This window comes from Schistocerca piceifrons, chromosome 1, assembly GCF_021461385.2.
Source record: "Schistocerca piceifrons isolate TAMUIC-IGC-003096 chromosome 1, iqSchPice1.1, whole genome shotgun sequence".
In the NCBI taxonomy this organism is placed as follows: domain Eukaryota; kingdom Metazoa; phylum Arthropoda; class Insecta; order Orthoptera; family Acrididae; genus Schistocerca; species Schistocerca piceifrons.
Genome location: NC_060138.1, coordinates 453,409,836 through 453,424,697, shown reverse-complemented (window position 1 = coordinate 453,424,697; position 14,862 = coordinate 453,409,836). Strand labels below are relative to the sequence as shown.

The window sequence follows — 14,862 nt, the reverse complement described above, 5'->3', positions numbered from 1 at the left end:
GAACATGAGCTATATCCCCTTTGAGATTACAAATACAAAATTTGAAAAATTCCTTGCAATTTTCACTACTTTTAACAAATAGATCTTTGCTCCATCACATAGCACTCTTTCATTTTCTTGTTTTATAGTCATTTGCAGGGAGAAAATAAGCAGCAGCTGCCTCTGCTTCTGACAACATTGGCAAACAGATGTTGAATAACTTGAAATGCTTTTGTCTCATGCTACAAGCAACGGCAACAAGTAGCAAATGACAACTGCCACCAGATTCTTGGTTGACATTCGACTTGCAATGAAAGTATGAAAATGGATGCCAATAGCTAGCAACAAAATAATAAGTGTAGCATGCCACATGTAGCTTGTTGTTGCATCAGTGGAATCGTACCATAGGACACGACTGCAGCACCATTCGACCTGGCCAGTTCCACTCGTTCAGGACTGTATATGAGGTCTGACATCAACTGCAGCCAATTAGTGTTTGAATCTCACTGTGCGTCATCTGCATAAAGTATTGTATACTGTTGTTGACATCAGTGTGACTTGGAATCTGCTTATAGATTAACCTCCAGACTAATGACTTATTGCTTTGTGTCACACTCTGGCCTGCATTATCTAACGGACTCTGTCTTATCGACAAACTGTCAAGCTTATGATTGAGCGATGTCCATGTATTCTGTTCCAGATCATCAGCAGACTCTGTATGGGACTGTGATGTGTACAGTGGTGAGCATGCAGTAAGTTCTTGTTGAAATAAAGAACTTTGTTTGAGTTCCCGTCAAACGGGGTGATTTCGGATGGCTTTGTTGTTATTTTGATTGTAACTTTTGTATATATTGTTAGATTAAATTGATTGCTATGGAAGTGGTAGGGTATATGTGTAACGAATAAAACATCCCAGAACCAGAAAGTGTATGTGTAGGTATATTTATCTGAGGCAGTTAAATAAAGTGTCTGAAGTCACCCCATGCATTGGGGTGATTTCGGGCACATGTGGTTTTTAAATCTCTGTCCAATGTTACAGCATATAGAGGGTGAATTCGGACAGTTACTGCCTTTTTTTTTTTTTTTAATTCTACATGGAGTTTTGCTATTTGGGGAGCAAAATAACTGATGATGGTTGAAATAGGGAGGATATAAAATGTAGACTGGCAATGGCAAGGAAAGCGTTTCTGAAGAAGAGAAATTTGTTAACATCGAGTATAGATTTAGGTGTCAGGAAGTCGTTTCTGAAAGTATTTGTATGGAGTGTAGCCATGTATGGAAGTGAAACATGCACGATAAATAGTTTTGACAAGAACAGAATAGAAGCTTTCGAAATGTTGTGCTACAGAAGAATGCTGAAGATTAGATGGGTAGATCACATAACTAATGAGGAGGTATTGAATAGGATTGGGGAGGAGAGAAATTTGTGGCACAACTTGACTAGAAGGGATCAGTTGGTAGGACATGTTTTGAGGCATCAAGGGATCACCAATTTAGTACTGGAGGGCAGCGCGGAGGGTAAAAATCATAGAGGGAGACCAAGAGATGAATACACTAAGCAGATTCATAAGGATGTAGGTTGCAGTAGGTACTGGGAGATGAAGAAGCTTGCACAGGATAGAGTAGCATGGAGAGCTGCATCAAACCAGTCTCAGGACTGAAGACCACAACAACAACAACAACAACATGCTTTTTATTTGATTTTGGTGACGTTTTACACATTTTAAGGTAGCCCTTTGTTATGAATAAGTGATATGGAATGATGGTTTCATCACAGTTGATCATGTTGCTAGGTGGCAGATTTTCCAGCTTTGCCTTGATATTGGAGAAAATCATCTTAACAGTCTCTTTGTTCACTTAATATATTCGCTTAAGCGAATGGAAAGATCTTCTGACTTTCGTTTGAGGAATAAATGCACCCATTCTTCTCATGGCAAATTATTACAAAATTTCTTCTCTTTTCGGCCAGATTTATCAAGGTAGCCTTTAACTAAATATCTAATATCCAATTTAGTGAAGGGAAATTCCCAATGTGCAGCCCTCAAGATACCTTGCTTCAACATTTCTTCTTCTTCTTTATTTAGCACTGGCTGTCCTTCCATTTCTTTCGGATGTGCTTCCTGCACTTTATTTTGTATGGTTGATTTAGGTATACCATACAAATCGCACGCTTTTCTGTACGATAATTTACCACTCTGAATATCACAGACAGCTTTATCTAAAAGTTCCGGGTCAAAATTACACCGTACTGTAGCACCTCTCCTGCTCTTATACATTCTTGGCATTGTCCAAAATCACCCTACACAGTACACAGTTTTACAAAAACTCTCGTAATTTTATAACCTTGCATGAGAAATTTGACAAACTTGTACAGAAATTGTCTCAATGCAGTTAGCTAATGAGCATGTCGACAATTACGGTTACAATAACTTCCCACTTGACGCAATGATAGAAAGTTTTCACTTTACGATAACGCATGGATTTTTAACACTGAGACTGTGATAATCTTGCACTTAAAATAAGTGGTGCACAGACGTTAAAATAAGTAACTCTTTGTTTCTATGCAGTGGCAAAGAGCTAATAAGCAATACTGTCCGAATTCGCCCCAGTGTCCGAAATCACCCCGTTTGACGGTACATTATTTAAGTTACAAACAATGGAAAATCCAGGATGGAATGTAGTCTGGCTTCAGCTGGCAGACTGCTGTCCTGTGTGTGTGTGTGTGTGTGTGTGTGTGTGTGTGTCTGTTGTCTATTTTTGACAAAGGCCTTGTTGGCTGAAAGCTTATTGCGTGACAGTCTTCTTGTTGTGCCTATCTGCGACTCAGCATCTCCACTAAAAGGTGAGTAGCAACTACCCTTTTCATAATATTGTTATTTAAGTTACTTTACACACACACACACACACACACACACACACACACGGAATATGTAACCTGTTCAATTAACTGTGCCTTTAGGACACATTACAATGCCTGATTATTTACTTCACAGCCTGTCTGTTCTCCAAACTAACAGAATTAAGGTGCATCTGAACTACATGTTGAACATTAGTGTAATGATCCTTTATCCTAAAAAAGTCACATGTTTGTAGCCTAGAGCAATTGGACCCTCCTCCTAATCAGGGGGTTACATAGTTCACTTATACAGGTAACTAGCTTGACCTTTCCCTTCCTGTGTATATGCAGTCCATGGTTGTGTGTTCATCAGGGTTCATTTTACTTATGTCTAGCAAATGTGCACATTTGAACTTATCACACAGCATTTTAGCTTAAATTTTAGTACTGAATTTCTTTATTTACATACAATGTAACATGCTCTTTCATTAATGAGTATCTAGCTCATGACATATTCACTGCACAGATGTTACGTCATTTTTGGGTCAAATTGAAAGATGTATCCACTTGCATAAATTACAGTTTTATTACTTAGTTGATTCTTTTACTGGTCTCGTTGTCTTCTTCTCAAGGGTATTATGGTCTCAAGTTCTTCTCTTTGAAGAAATATGTATTTTTCCAAGATTGTAAATCTTCAATTCAACTGGTTGACAACAACTATCATCTGTTTGCTACCTTGAGCTACAAACTGGAACTGTACACATAACATGTCTACTCCATAGAATAACTAAATACCCAATTGTTTCCTAAAGCATCTAAAACATAGTTACTTCTCACAACTCTTCCAGTTGTGAGAGAGAAAGATAAACAATTACAGGGTTCGGTCTTAGGTCCTTTACTGTTCTTGGTATACATTAAAGACTTACCATTCCACATTGATGAAGATGCAAAGTTAGTTCTTTTTGCTGATGATACAAGTATAGTAATAACATCCAAAAACCAAGAACTAAGTGATGTAATTGTAAATGACGTTTTTTACAAAATTATTAAGTGGTTCTCAGCAAATGGACTCTCTTTAAATTTTGATAAAACACAGTACATACAGTTCCGTACAGTAAATGGCACAACTCCAGTAATAAATATATACTTTGAACAGAAGTCTGTAGCTAAGGTAGAATTTTCAAAATTTTTAGGTGTGTCCATTGATGAGAGGTTAAACTGGAAGCAACACATTGATGGTCTGCTGAACGTCTGAGTTCAGCTACGTATGCTATTAGGGTTATTGCAAATTTTAGTGATAAGAATCTCAGTAAATTAGCTTACTATGCCTACTTTCATTCACTGCTTTCGTATGGCATCATATTCTGGGGTAATTCATCGTTGAGTAGAAAAGTATTCATTGCTCAAAAACGCGTAATCAGAATAATTGCTGGTGCCCACCCACGGTCATCCTGCAGACATCTATTTAAGGATCTAGGGATCCTCACAGGAACCTCACAGTATATATATATTCACTTATGAAATTTGTTGTTAATAATCCAACCCAGTTCAAAAGTAATAGCAATGTGCATAGCTATAACACCAGGAGAAAGGATGATCTTCACTATGCAGGGTTACATCTGACTTTGGCACAGAAAGGGGTAAATTATGCTGCCACAAAAGTCTTTGGTCACCTACCAAACAGCATCAAAAGCCTGACAGATAGCCAACCAACATCTAAAAATAAATTAAAAGAATTTCTAGATGACAACTCCTTCTACTCATTGGCTGAATTTTTAGATATAAATTAAGGGAGGGGGGAAAAAAACCAACTTAAACATTAGTGTCATGCAATATTTTGTGTAATGTAATATCTTGTACAGACATCTTTTATTAACCTGACACGTTCCACATCATTACGAAGTGTCGTATTCATGATCTATGGAACAATTATTAATCTAATCTAATCTAACAATTACATTTGTATGACAAAGAATTTAAATTACTTATATTGCAGCCAAAGACATTATTTAGATTAACTGATAAATATTCAACAAAACTTAGCAGAATATGGATCTATGTACTTTTGCATTAAAACTTCTAAATTATCCTAATCAAATAAAATGTAAATAGCAAGGCACGAAATATGCACATTCTACCAGAAATGTCCTGCAACAAATAGGGAATTTTAGTATACATAGTTTTATGGGAGCTTTTTACCTTACAAATGTAAATATCATTACCAATCAGTATCAGAGAGTTTATAATGTGTATTAGGCTTGATTACATCACAACAGCCATTGTGGTGAAACATGTCAAACCAGCACATTTGTGATAATGACATTCATATCAACTAGTTTTGGCAATAAACTTCTAAAACATTGAAGAGCTCTCTTGCTATCACTATTATGTACATAACGGCCACCGCCTATAATCACAATACAATTGGCTTCTTTCAGGTGAAATGTTTTTGTTTTAAAATTCTACATCACTGAATTTAATCTGGCACTAGGCTTACCTTTCACAAAGATGCAATGTTTTGTACATATATTGACCTGAATGTGTGTGGAAAAGCTTTTTCTTGATTGAATTTCAGCACAAAGTAGGAGTGCTGTTTTGCACTGTAAAGTTCTTTTTTGAATCTGTATTAGAAGTTTTGTTACTGTTTTTTGGCTTGCCTAACTGATAGTATGATGTCTGCTTGTGTCTGTATGTGTGGATGGATATGTGCGTGTGTGCGAGTGTATACCTGTCCTTTTTTCCCCCTAAGGTAAGTCTTTCCGCTCCCGGGATTGGAATGACTCCTTACCCTCTCCCTTAAAACCCACTTCCTTTCGTCTTCCCCTCTCCTTCCCTCTTTCCTGATGAGGCAACAGTTTGTTGCGAAAGCTTGAATTTTGTGTGTATGTTTGTGTTTGTTTGTGTGTCTATCGACCTGCCAGCGCTTTCGTTCGGTAAGTCACCTCATCTTTGTTTTTATATATAATTTTTCCTTCTATTATATTGATAGTATTATCAGAATCACATCCTAGTGCCACACACCATTTTCTGTGAGGAATGACAACACTAGCTAGGGATAGTTGATGTTTACAATCAAGTGATTTATATTTCTTTTCATGCTCTTGAAGAAGTTCTGGATATTTTGAATTGACTATCACCCACATTATTTTTTCATTTTCATGAGGGAAGGATCTTCTATGCACTGACAGCATGTCAATTTATGTTCACTTTTTATAATTTTCTGATTTACTCTGACACTTCTGTCATGGTACTAGCAACTTCAGTCAACACACAGGATACCTCCTTTCACCTGTGTGTGCAGGTTTTACAAGCTTTTAATATGAGGGACTGACGAAGAACTAAAATAAATGTGGCTGATCCAGTCTTTCTGCACCGCATTGCAACTTCTCTCATAAAAGTTCAGAAAGGCATTTGGGTTGGAAAAAATTAATATTAAATAAAATAAAATCATATCATAACGTGAAGTCATTAGCTAAACTTGAAGGCAAATCCCTAGTTATATTTAACTCTGGCCTCTTGCTAACATGCAGTGTTCTGAAATGTATATGTGCAAGCATTACACACTAAGAGGATCCTCTAACTTGAGAAAAACAAATGGTACATTGTTCAATGTTACATCCTCCAGATTGGCCTACCCAGTTCTCTCATTGGAAATTAAAGATCACTCCATGTGACTGCAGATTTCCTAATTACAATAAATCTTGCTTATTGATCACTTTAAAATAAGTACACCATAGAGTGCCATGTGGTAACATACAATATCGGACACTATGCCTGATTATGACTAAACCTGTAACAAAATAAGGAGGAGGTCATTATTCTGATGTAATGAAACTAAAGATGATTTCTTGCCTTGTATCATAAAAGTAAAAAAAATTGATCAGAGTTCACATGCTCATTTCTGAGGCTTGCATTCGTGAGGAAATAAGTACTGGATGCTCCTGATATCAAAACTTTGTATAGTAATTTACAATTAAAACTTTAAATAAACTTTGTATCACAGTTACAGGAAACATTTACATTCACATAATACTTAATTTCGATTACTTACTTCATTCTTTGGTGGAAAGTGATGCAGTTCAGAAATTGTGTGATTGAGACACACAATACTTCTCTGTGATATGCTTAAGCCCATGAAGGAAGCAGACCCATCACCACCCTTGCCACAATGAAAGGCCTTAACAAGTTCCACAAGACATCTCACAAATGAGTTCAGATGATCAGACACAGAATCAGACCAGCCTCGTACACTTGTCAATTGTGTAAGACAATTCAGCATTGAATTCAGGAATGCTGTAAAAGAAACAGAAAAGTATACAGATCCAAAAAGTGTCAGAGATTTGAATGGACTGAAGAACAATAAAAACTAAAAATTAGTCTGTATGCAAGTATGTATCATTTATCCCTGAATTCAATACAAGGTTTTCTCCTGAAATTCTGTGCCCAGAATTAAGGGTCATCAATAATGGAAGTGTTTGTTACAGTGATTTTTTTTTTTTTTTATAAATAGTTGTTCAACTTTGGAGATCCAACTTCTAAAATGCGTAGTTTAATGTGTAACAGATCACAGTGCGGGACAACATGGATCTACTTCATAGCCTGCTTTGATCTTTGACAAGACGCTGGCATTATTGTGACGCAAATTTCAAAATCTCTTTCTTGAGAGACTGTTATGTGTACACATTTTGCCTCATTCATCATAACAGAATGCTGGGAAAGGACTGATATATATTCAGACATAATAGTAAACCAACTAGTTTGCTTTTCAAAAGGATATAGCAGTTTACTGCATATGGAAAGAAAGGTAGAAGTAATGTTAATACAAACACGAGTTGTGAAATCATGCAGTGGATATAAGACTCCACACACCTAAAAAGGAATCAATATATCCTGTAGTTACAGACTGTGTTTTCCAAACCCACACTGAGCTCCATACAATGTCATGCTCAAATTCTGAAAGTTAACAGTTTTGTACAGCTGGTACATTCCAGGCTGTTTTTCTCCAAGTTCCTAAAAACTATGGAAGACAGCCGCGTTGCAAGTATCTGTCAGCTGTTTTCCAATGATATGTACAAATGAATTCAGCTTCCATGTATGAAAAACTGGCACAGAGTGCTATGTGAACTGCCACTGCATTCACCAGGTATACTTCCATTTTGTACAATGCGAAAGATTTATTCATGACATATCATTTTACATATATAAGTGAAGTTATATGTTCATCGCAAATAAGCAACACTGCATTTTATGATCTTCATAAACAGACAAGGTTGTGTACAAGGCTTGATCTTGTTACACACCTCATTTTACACTTTTCCGGTAACTTAGGCATTATTAATAATTAATTTGCAAAATGAATAAATGTTTAATTATTCAACCAGTCCTGAAAATGTCAAAAAATCTTAGCAGAATCCAGAGTTCACTCCAACATGTACATCCAACAAAGCTAGGAACCCCAATCCAATTTTTCCTACACATACATACAGTCAATGAGATTCAGAAACCTCCAATGGAACACACGATCAGTGAGATCTAATAGAGCAACGTTGTTTATGTGATGCTTACATGTTATTCATTGCCCGTGGCGATTACAGAGGCAAGATTCAAGTCTAATTCCCATATTAGCCACTCCAAATATAAAATAATTAAAGAAGAAATAATAGATGGGAATGAAGGCACCACTTCGTTTCTCCACAAAACTACAGCATACCAGTAACTGCATTACTGTGTACAGTACAAATACCACTGGAACTAATGCAGTTTGCATAAAACTAATAGGTGGTTCAGTTACAGTTTCATAACTTTGCCTCTCAGCAAGATTTACAACACAATAGGATTTACAACATTTGCTACCTGATAAATCACAAAATGGCCACAAGAAGCATTACATCAGCTAAGCATCCACAGTGAAATGTGGTCTACATAATCTCTCCTGACATGGGCCAAACAAATTATAGACATGGTAAACCACATCAGCCATCATCTTTTGAGGCTAGAAGAAGCAATAAGTAATCTTTGTGCACTGGCTGATCCCTTGTGGGGTGCACATCCTGCCACAAAGCTCATCCTGCACTGATCACTGGTCTCAATCAGATTACAGTGTTACCTTTCATTGAAGTGGGATTAAGTTAGCACTCACCACATTAGATAAAATACAGTACCTCGGTACTCAAACCTGCATCAGAGTTATATGTTCCCAATGACTAACACTCCGCCTTGGAAACAGCAGAAATGACTATCCATATCCATAGCCCTTTCCTGGCATATACATTTACAATGAAGAGAATCCAAACTCTGGGGTGGAAATAGTTAAAAAATAGCTTAATTATAAAAGCTTATTCGAACTAGTTATCATCTGTTTACTGGCCTAAAAAGCACACTGCTGAGTAGTGATCACCGCTTAAAAAGACTGCTTCCTTACCTAGTTTATTTGATGAAGAAACACTCCAACCCCCCCTCCCCCTCACCCTTGAAATTCCTGTCATGGAACAAGCAGAATGGCCAAATTAATTCTCTCAGAAGACATCAGTGTTTATGGCAGATGTAGTAACTGCTGTGCAGGTTACAGAGGACTGATACTGTGATAGGAAACTTCAAGGCAAGATGGCATGAAAATAGTAGAGGAAGCTGGAGGAGACCATACTATGTTCATGATTGTAACGACACAGATGGGTTCACGTAACAAGTACAATTAATGTAAACAGCTACATCAAAGTGCTGAAATAATTTTTTGCAGTTAGCTTTTCCCCTTAATGAAGTGCAAGGCAATTTTTGTGGCCACCAAGCTGAAATTGAGATCACCTGATGTAGGGAATGCTCAGGAGCTATAACACATCTTGAGTGCCTCACAAAGTACTCATATTTCAATTTCACTGAAAATCTTTAGGATTTTCTGGAGTAATGCACCTGCCATCAGGGACAATATTAACTCTATCGGGTAAATCACCTAGAGTGAGTGTTGTACAAATAGTTCGACACTGCTGTTTCTTACGCCCAGAATCTTGTGCAGTTCATGTTATAGGAATCTGTAGCTGTTACAAAAGCTTCAGCTGTTACAAAGGCTTCTGAAGTGTTAGATGCTGTAAGTAGGATAATGGCTAATTTTGTGACAGTTTGTAAGATTTTTGATCAAATATTCAGAATTATCATGAAATTCTTAGTATGTGTGTACATTGGCACTACTTAGATAATTTAACTTCTGAAATAATGGAATTTACCTAGATTGTAGAAATGTTGCGTATCACTGCAGTGGAGGCTGCGTATGATTGTACGAATAACTGCTGCCCACTTTCTTGGCTCCAAATGTTTTGCAAGCAGACTGCACTGTCTGTACAGCAACAACAGTAAATTACAAAGCTCCACCTGGGCTCCTCTACTGTCATGGTCACTAGTCATATCCAACATCAGAAGTCCAATAAGAGGCTGACGTTCCTCCCGAAAGAAATCTGACAGCCAAATGCACCATGCAGAGCCATCTGTGCCTGGACAGAAAATATCACAGACAATGTAACAACCACAGTTATTTACGAAGCACATTGTAAAGAAAAAAACATTGTTGAATTGTATACTAAACATAAAACACAAGAAAATATTGAAAAAAATCATCTTTTAAGTTTAAACAGTATTCAACAGAACTACACACTAAACTGGTTCAAACAAAAGACATGAGGAACATAGAGCTCTCATCTGACATAAGCCATGGAGCTTTCTGTTAGTTCAACCGAAATTTAATCGATATTTGTGCTATTTATTGTGACATAATGAGGCTTTAAAGTTACCTTTTTTTTAAAAAAAAATCCCCATCTAGTACTTGCTCCACTGAATTCAAGTTCTGGCAATTTTTTATTTTGTTTAATTTTGTTGCTAGAAACTCGTGTGTGGGTGATCACATTTTAACTGCCTGTGTATTGTATTCTTTGAGCCCGACAGCGGAGACCAGCTGAGGATTTGCCTAAACCAGTGTGAGAAACTGCCTTAAAACCACACCTAGGCTGTCCAATGCACCAACCACAGTCATTAACCAGCCTTGCGGATCTGATCCGGTTGAGGCTCACATTACTGTCTCACAAGTTAGCATGCTGTGCAGAATACTATATTAGCAGGTGTTCTAAAGTTACTTTACGTAGAGAAACTAGTATATATTAAAGACTGAAGATTTTTATGCACGGAATCTATCAGGCACAGCTACTTAATAAGAAATTTGTAGCAGATATGAATGAGTTGTAGGGCAAAAAGGCCTGAAAGCAAGAATTTATACAGGGTCCAGTCACATTTATGTGACCACCTGTCACCTTTGGAGTTTAGGCTTGCAGGAAGAGTGCCAGTGAAGTTCTGGAAGATATGAACAGGGATCTGCAGCCAAGCTGACTCCAGTGCTATGGTCATCTGTGTAGGTTTCTTGGTTAAGGATCCATGGAATGAACAGCCCTATCAAGGTGGTCCCACAGATTCTCAGTTGGGTTTATAAATCCTGGGAGTTTGGTGATCAGAGGAGTACAATAAACTCATCCTGGTGTTCTTTGAACCATGCATATATACTGCAAGCTGTGTGACGCATTACACTGTCCTCCTGGTGATTCCACTCTGCCGAAGAAGAAACAAACTGCACGTAGGGGTGGATGTGGTCCCCCAAGGATAGATACATACTTGTCCAGATCCATTGCACCTTCTGGAATGATGACAACACCCAAGGAATGCCACAAAAACATTTCCCAGACCATAACCCTCCCTCCTCCAATCTGAACCCTCACAACAATTGTTGCAGGGTCATATGTGCCAACAACCATCTGTCCAATGAAGAATGAAACATGATTCATCTGGAAAGGCCACCCGTTGCCACTCAGTGGAAGTCCAGCTGAGGTACTGGCATGCAAATTGCAGCCTTCGGCACTGATGAGCAGCAGTCAGCATAGCTGCACGAACCAGGCATCTGCTGTGGAAGCCCATGAAGCCGATATGCAGCAATGTTCGCTGAGCAATATTGAGGAGATACTGTTGGCAGCTCCTTAGTTCATCTGGGTTGGTCAACAGAAGCATGTCTGTTCACTCTATTCACTATTAGCATCTCTGCAGGCATAATCCATTCCAGTCATCTGTCACCTCAGTGCTGGTTTAGTACAGCACTATGTTGGCTTGCACAGTATACTTTAACCACAGCAGCACATGGATACTTTACAAATTTACCCATTTCTGAAATGCTTCCACCCTTGACCCTGAAGCCAATGATCATGCCGTTTTGGACATCAGATATATCAATCAATTTCTGCATTACGACAATGACTGCACTGTTATCCGTGTCCCCCGCCACAGAAACGTTATATAGTAGAATGAAATTTTCACTCTACAGCGGAGTGTGCGCTGATATGAAACTTCCTGGAAGATTAAAACTGTGTGCCGGACCCAGACTCGAACTCGGGACCTTTGCCTTTCATGGGCAAGTGCTGACTGAGCTACCCGAGCACGACTCACGCCCCATCCTCACAGCTTTAATTCCACCAGTACCTCGTCTCCTAACTTCCAAACTTCACAGAAGCTCTCCTGCGAACCTTGCAGAACTAGCACTCCTGGAAGAAAGGATATTGCGGAGACATGGCTTAGCCACAGCCTTGGGGATGTTTCTAGAATGAAATTTTCACTCTACAGTGGAGTGTGCGCTGATATGAAACTTCCTGGCAGATTAAAACTGTGTGCCGGACCGAGACTCGAAGAACCAAAGGTCTCGAGTTCGAGTCTCGGTCCGGCACACAGTTTTAATCTGCCAGGAAGTTTCATATCAGCGAAAACTCCGCAGTAGAGTGAAAATTTCATTCTAAATCAGTAACAGCTTGCACTGTACGTGCTTGAGCATTGTCCTGCAAAATGATGGTCAGGTCCCACAGAAAGTGTCATCACTTCTGTCTCTAAGCTGGTCGTAGGCTGTGTTCCAAAAATGAACAGCGTAGAGACAGAAGTTATGACACTTTCTGTAGGACTTGACCATCATTTTGCAGGACAATACTCAAGCACGCACAGTGCAAGCTGTTACTGATTTGTTTGACTGATGGGGCTGCTAAGTGCCATACCACCTACTGCACTCCCATGACTTAATCCCTCGTGAGTTCAACTCCATTTCTAAAGTGAAGGAAACACTTCACGGCATTTGGTTCAGAACTGCTACAAATTCGTCGGGCAACAGACCGTGCCGTTAGAATTGTCAACACAACTGGCACTGCTAAGAGTATCCTACGACTTCCACATCGCTGGCAATGGGTTGTACACAATGCTGGTGACTACTTTGAAGGTCAGTAAAACTTTGAAACACATATCTATTTTGTATGAACTGTAAATAAATAGTTGCCACTATTAAAGTTCCAACCGTTGTATTTGTCTAATGCTTCATCAATGGTTTTGATGTCTTTTTGTACGATACCTAAAACTAACAGATGAAACATTATTGATTGAAAACCATAATAAACATACAGTTTTAAAAGACGGACAAGAGTTATTCTTATCTATATGACAGATATTATTGAAGTAGAAACTGAGGAAAAAGGGCTGCGAATATTAAAAATACGACAGTCTAATAGTTGGTTTAAGAATGAAAACATGTATTTGGGGACCCTTCTTTATTTTTCAGAGAGATAAAATATAAATATTTATGAAGAAAGTGTTTTTAATTGTCTAAATTTTGACATTTTATAGAGAACGGGGACTCTAACTTATGAAAAAGAAAGTTTGTTTAGGGAAGTCGAATTAATGTAACAGAATATCAACTTTCTCTGCTTTTGAAAAACCGCTGGTGAACAATCCAGGCTATGAAGGCAGTCGTCAGAAAGGCTTTAAGGAGAGGGGGAAGGGGGGGGGGGGGGTTAAGATGATTCCCAATATCGGGGCCAAGATTATGTCCTCGTATTGTCAACTGTACACGTGTATTTCATTTGGTGTACTGACGTGAACGTAGTGTGTCTCGATTAAAATTTTCTCCTAAAAGAGTTAGTATGCAAGAGACTGTTTTTATTGGGGATACGAGTCGAGCAATTCGGATATGAATTAGTGCAAGCATTGTAGTGTACAATGTATGTCATGGGTAGTAGAACCCCGAAGTTACGATATGTGTGCTGTAATTCAACTTCCTGACATACTAAAACTGTGTTCTCATGAGGAATCAGAGAGTAATTCTACGTACTTGGAAAATACACTTGCCAGTTGAACAATTAAATTATGCCTGATGATTCGATTAAAAATTAATCTGACAGTATCTGTCAACAGCTCCTGCAGTCTCCACTCAGGCTTATGCACGTCGCGTGAAACTGCTGGGATTACGTTTTCCCGACAGTCAAAGTTTCACATGAGTTCCAAGAGGCCACGCCGTTTTGAGGAAGGCATTCATTGACAAGAGAAAGGAAAGTCTAAAAGTGGAAATTGTAAGATCCTTCTGATACAAAACTGAAAAAAAAAAAAAAAAAAACAACACAGATTTCAGTGCTTGCCATGATTTTTGTGTGAGGCGTTGGATCTACATTTCAAATGTTATGGGGACTAGACCACAGTTGGTCCGTATTAGAATTCCACTCTACGATGAAGTGCACGTTTTAAGCAAGTTCTCTGACAGCCAACACCATTGCGCCGAATTACGTCTCGAACCTGGTCTCTTAGCTTACTTGAACAATACTCTGTCAGCTGAGCGATCCGACGTAAGTCTCATGACGCGAACTTGCAAGGAGGCTAGCTCTTTGTTCGAGAATGAAGCACTGCTTGTCGACAAAGGCAATTAATTTGTCACATTATTTCCCGTAGAATGACTGAAAAAGATTGATCATTTTCTTGATCAGTCATTATACTGTCATTTAAATACTGACGCTAGTGATAAGTAATTGTGGATTTATTTTTTTTTCTTCTTTTATTTTGCCCTCTTCAATACTAAGAAGATATCTGTGAATATAATGGATGCACATAAGATCCATTTTCTCTGTAACTGTCTAATTTGTACAGAGTGCAAACGATAGTTCTTTTCTCTTAATGATGTTGTGCAAGAGAGTGACTTGCAAGAGTAAGATTTGTGAATTAGG

At 38.3% G+C, this 14,862-nt stretch overlaps 1 protein-coding gene across 1 annotated transcript in view; it reads right to left on the bottom strand.

Annotated features, from left to right (window-relative positions):
• Positions 1-14,862, bottom strand: part of LOC124795380 (rotatin) — a 395,098-nt gene that overhangs the window by 163,380 nt on the left and 216,856 nt on the right. The window contains exons 18-19 of the mRNA XM_047259395.1: positions 10,033-10,296; positions 6,867-7,108 (exon numbers count right to left, since the gene is read on the bottom strand). Of these exons, the coding sequence (XP_047115351.1) occupies positions 6,867-7,108; positions 10,033-10,296 (506 nt within the window). The remainder of the gene's footprint in view (positions 1-6,866; positions 7,109-10,032; positions 10,297-14,862) is intronic.